The sequence below is a fragment of the Mesitornis unicolor genome, unplaced genomic scaffold, assembly GCF_000695765.1.
Source record: "Mesitornis unicolor isolate BGI_N332 unplaced genomic scaffold, ASM69576v1 scaffold30686, whole genome shotgun sequence".
NCBI classification, from domain to species: domain Eukaryota; kingdom Metazoa; phylum Chordata; class Aves; order Mesitornithiformes; family Mesitornithidae; genus Mesitornis; species Mesitornis unicolor.
Genome location: NW_010190798.1, coordinates 2,092 through 2,987, shown reverse-complemented (window position 1 = coordinate 2,987; position 896 = coordinate 2,092). Strand labels below are relative to the sequence as shown.

Genomic DNA, 896 nt, shown 5'->3' with positions numbered 1-896 from the left:
GCGGGAGCTGGTGGACGGCCTGGCTGCCTGCGAGGACATCCTGATGAACGTCCTGGTGGCCGCTGTCACCAAGCTGCCACCCATCAAGGTCACCCAGCGGAAGCAGCACAAGGAGGCCATGCCCCAGCAGGTAGGGGTGCAAGGAGCCAGGGGGGCAGTGGCGGGAGCTGGTGGACGGCCTGGCTGCCTGCGAGGACATCCTGATGAACGTCCTGGTGGCCGCTGTCACCAAGCTGCCACCCATCAAGGTCACCCAGCGGAAGCAGCACAAGGAGGCCATGCCCCAGCAGGTAGGGGTGCAAGGAGCCAGGGGGGCAGTGTGGGGACCGCTCTGGATGGGGAATGGAGCCCCTCACCCCTGTGTTTCTGCCAAGGTGAAGGGGACGATGGGGGCAGCTGGTGGCCGGCGTCTCTCCCAGCACCAGGATTGCCTCAACCAGTTGGCGGACTGGTTCGGCTCCATGCCACTGGTGTCCTCCCAGCTGCGTCTGGACCCCGTCCTCTTCAAGGACCAGGTCTCCGTCCTGCGCAAGAAATACCCGCGCTTGGAGAAACCCTGAGCGCTGCTGGGGAGCGGGGTTGGGGCTGGCCCTGGGTGTCCCCTTCCCAGTGCATGGAGCCCTCCCGGAGCAGATGGTGGCTGCTGACGGGGTTTTACTCGTTACTGGGGTTTACTCGTTGTTGGGTTTTACTCGTTATTGGGTTTTACCAGTGCAATAAAGGTGGGTGGAAAGGCAGAGCCTGGCCGGTGGCTGTGGGATACGGGAAGTGTGCTGTGCCCAGTGGGGAGCACTGGGAGCACTGGTGATTTGGTGATCTGGTGCTTCCCAGTCCTGGGAATAACCCGTGCAGCTCCTGGCTGCACACGCAGCTCCCCCGGCCCCCAGCGCTGCAGG

At 64.1% G+C, this 896-nt stretch overlaps 1 protein-coding gene across 1 annotated transcript in view; it reads left to right on the top strand.

Annotated features, from left to right (window-relative positions):
- EXTL1 (exostosin-like glycosyltransferase 1) overlaps window positions 1–560 on the top strand; it is a gene marked incomplete at its 5' end in the record, with an annotated part of 2,561 nt that extends 2,001 nt beyond the window's left edge. The window contains 2 exons of the mRNA XM_010186535.1: window positions 1–130; window positions 375–560. The exon at window positions 1–130 is cut by the window's left edge and continues 66 nt beyond it. Of these exons, the coding sequence (XP_010184837.1) occupies window positions 1–130; window positions 375–560 (316 nt within the window). The remainder of the gene's footprint in view (window positions 131–374) is intronic.
- Between the last annotated feature and the right edge of the window lie 336 nt (window positions 561–896).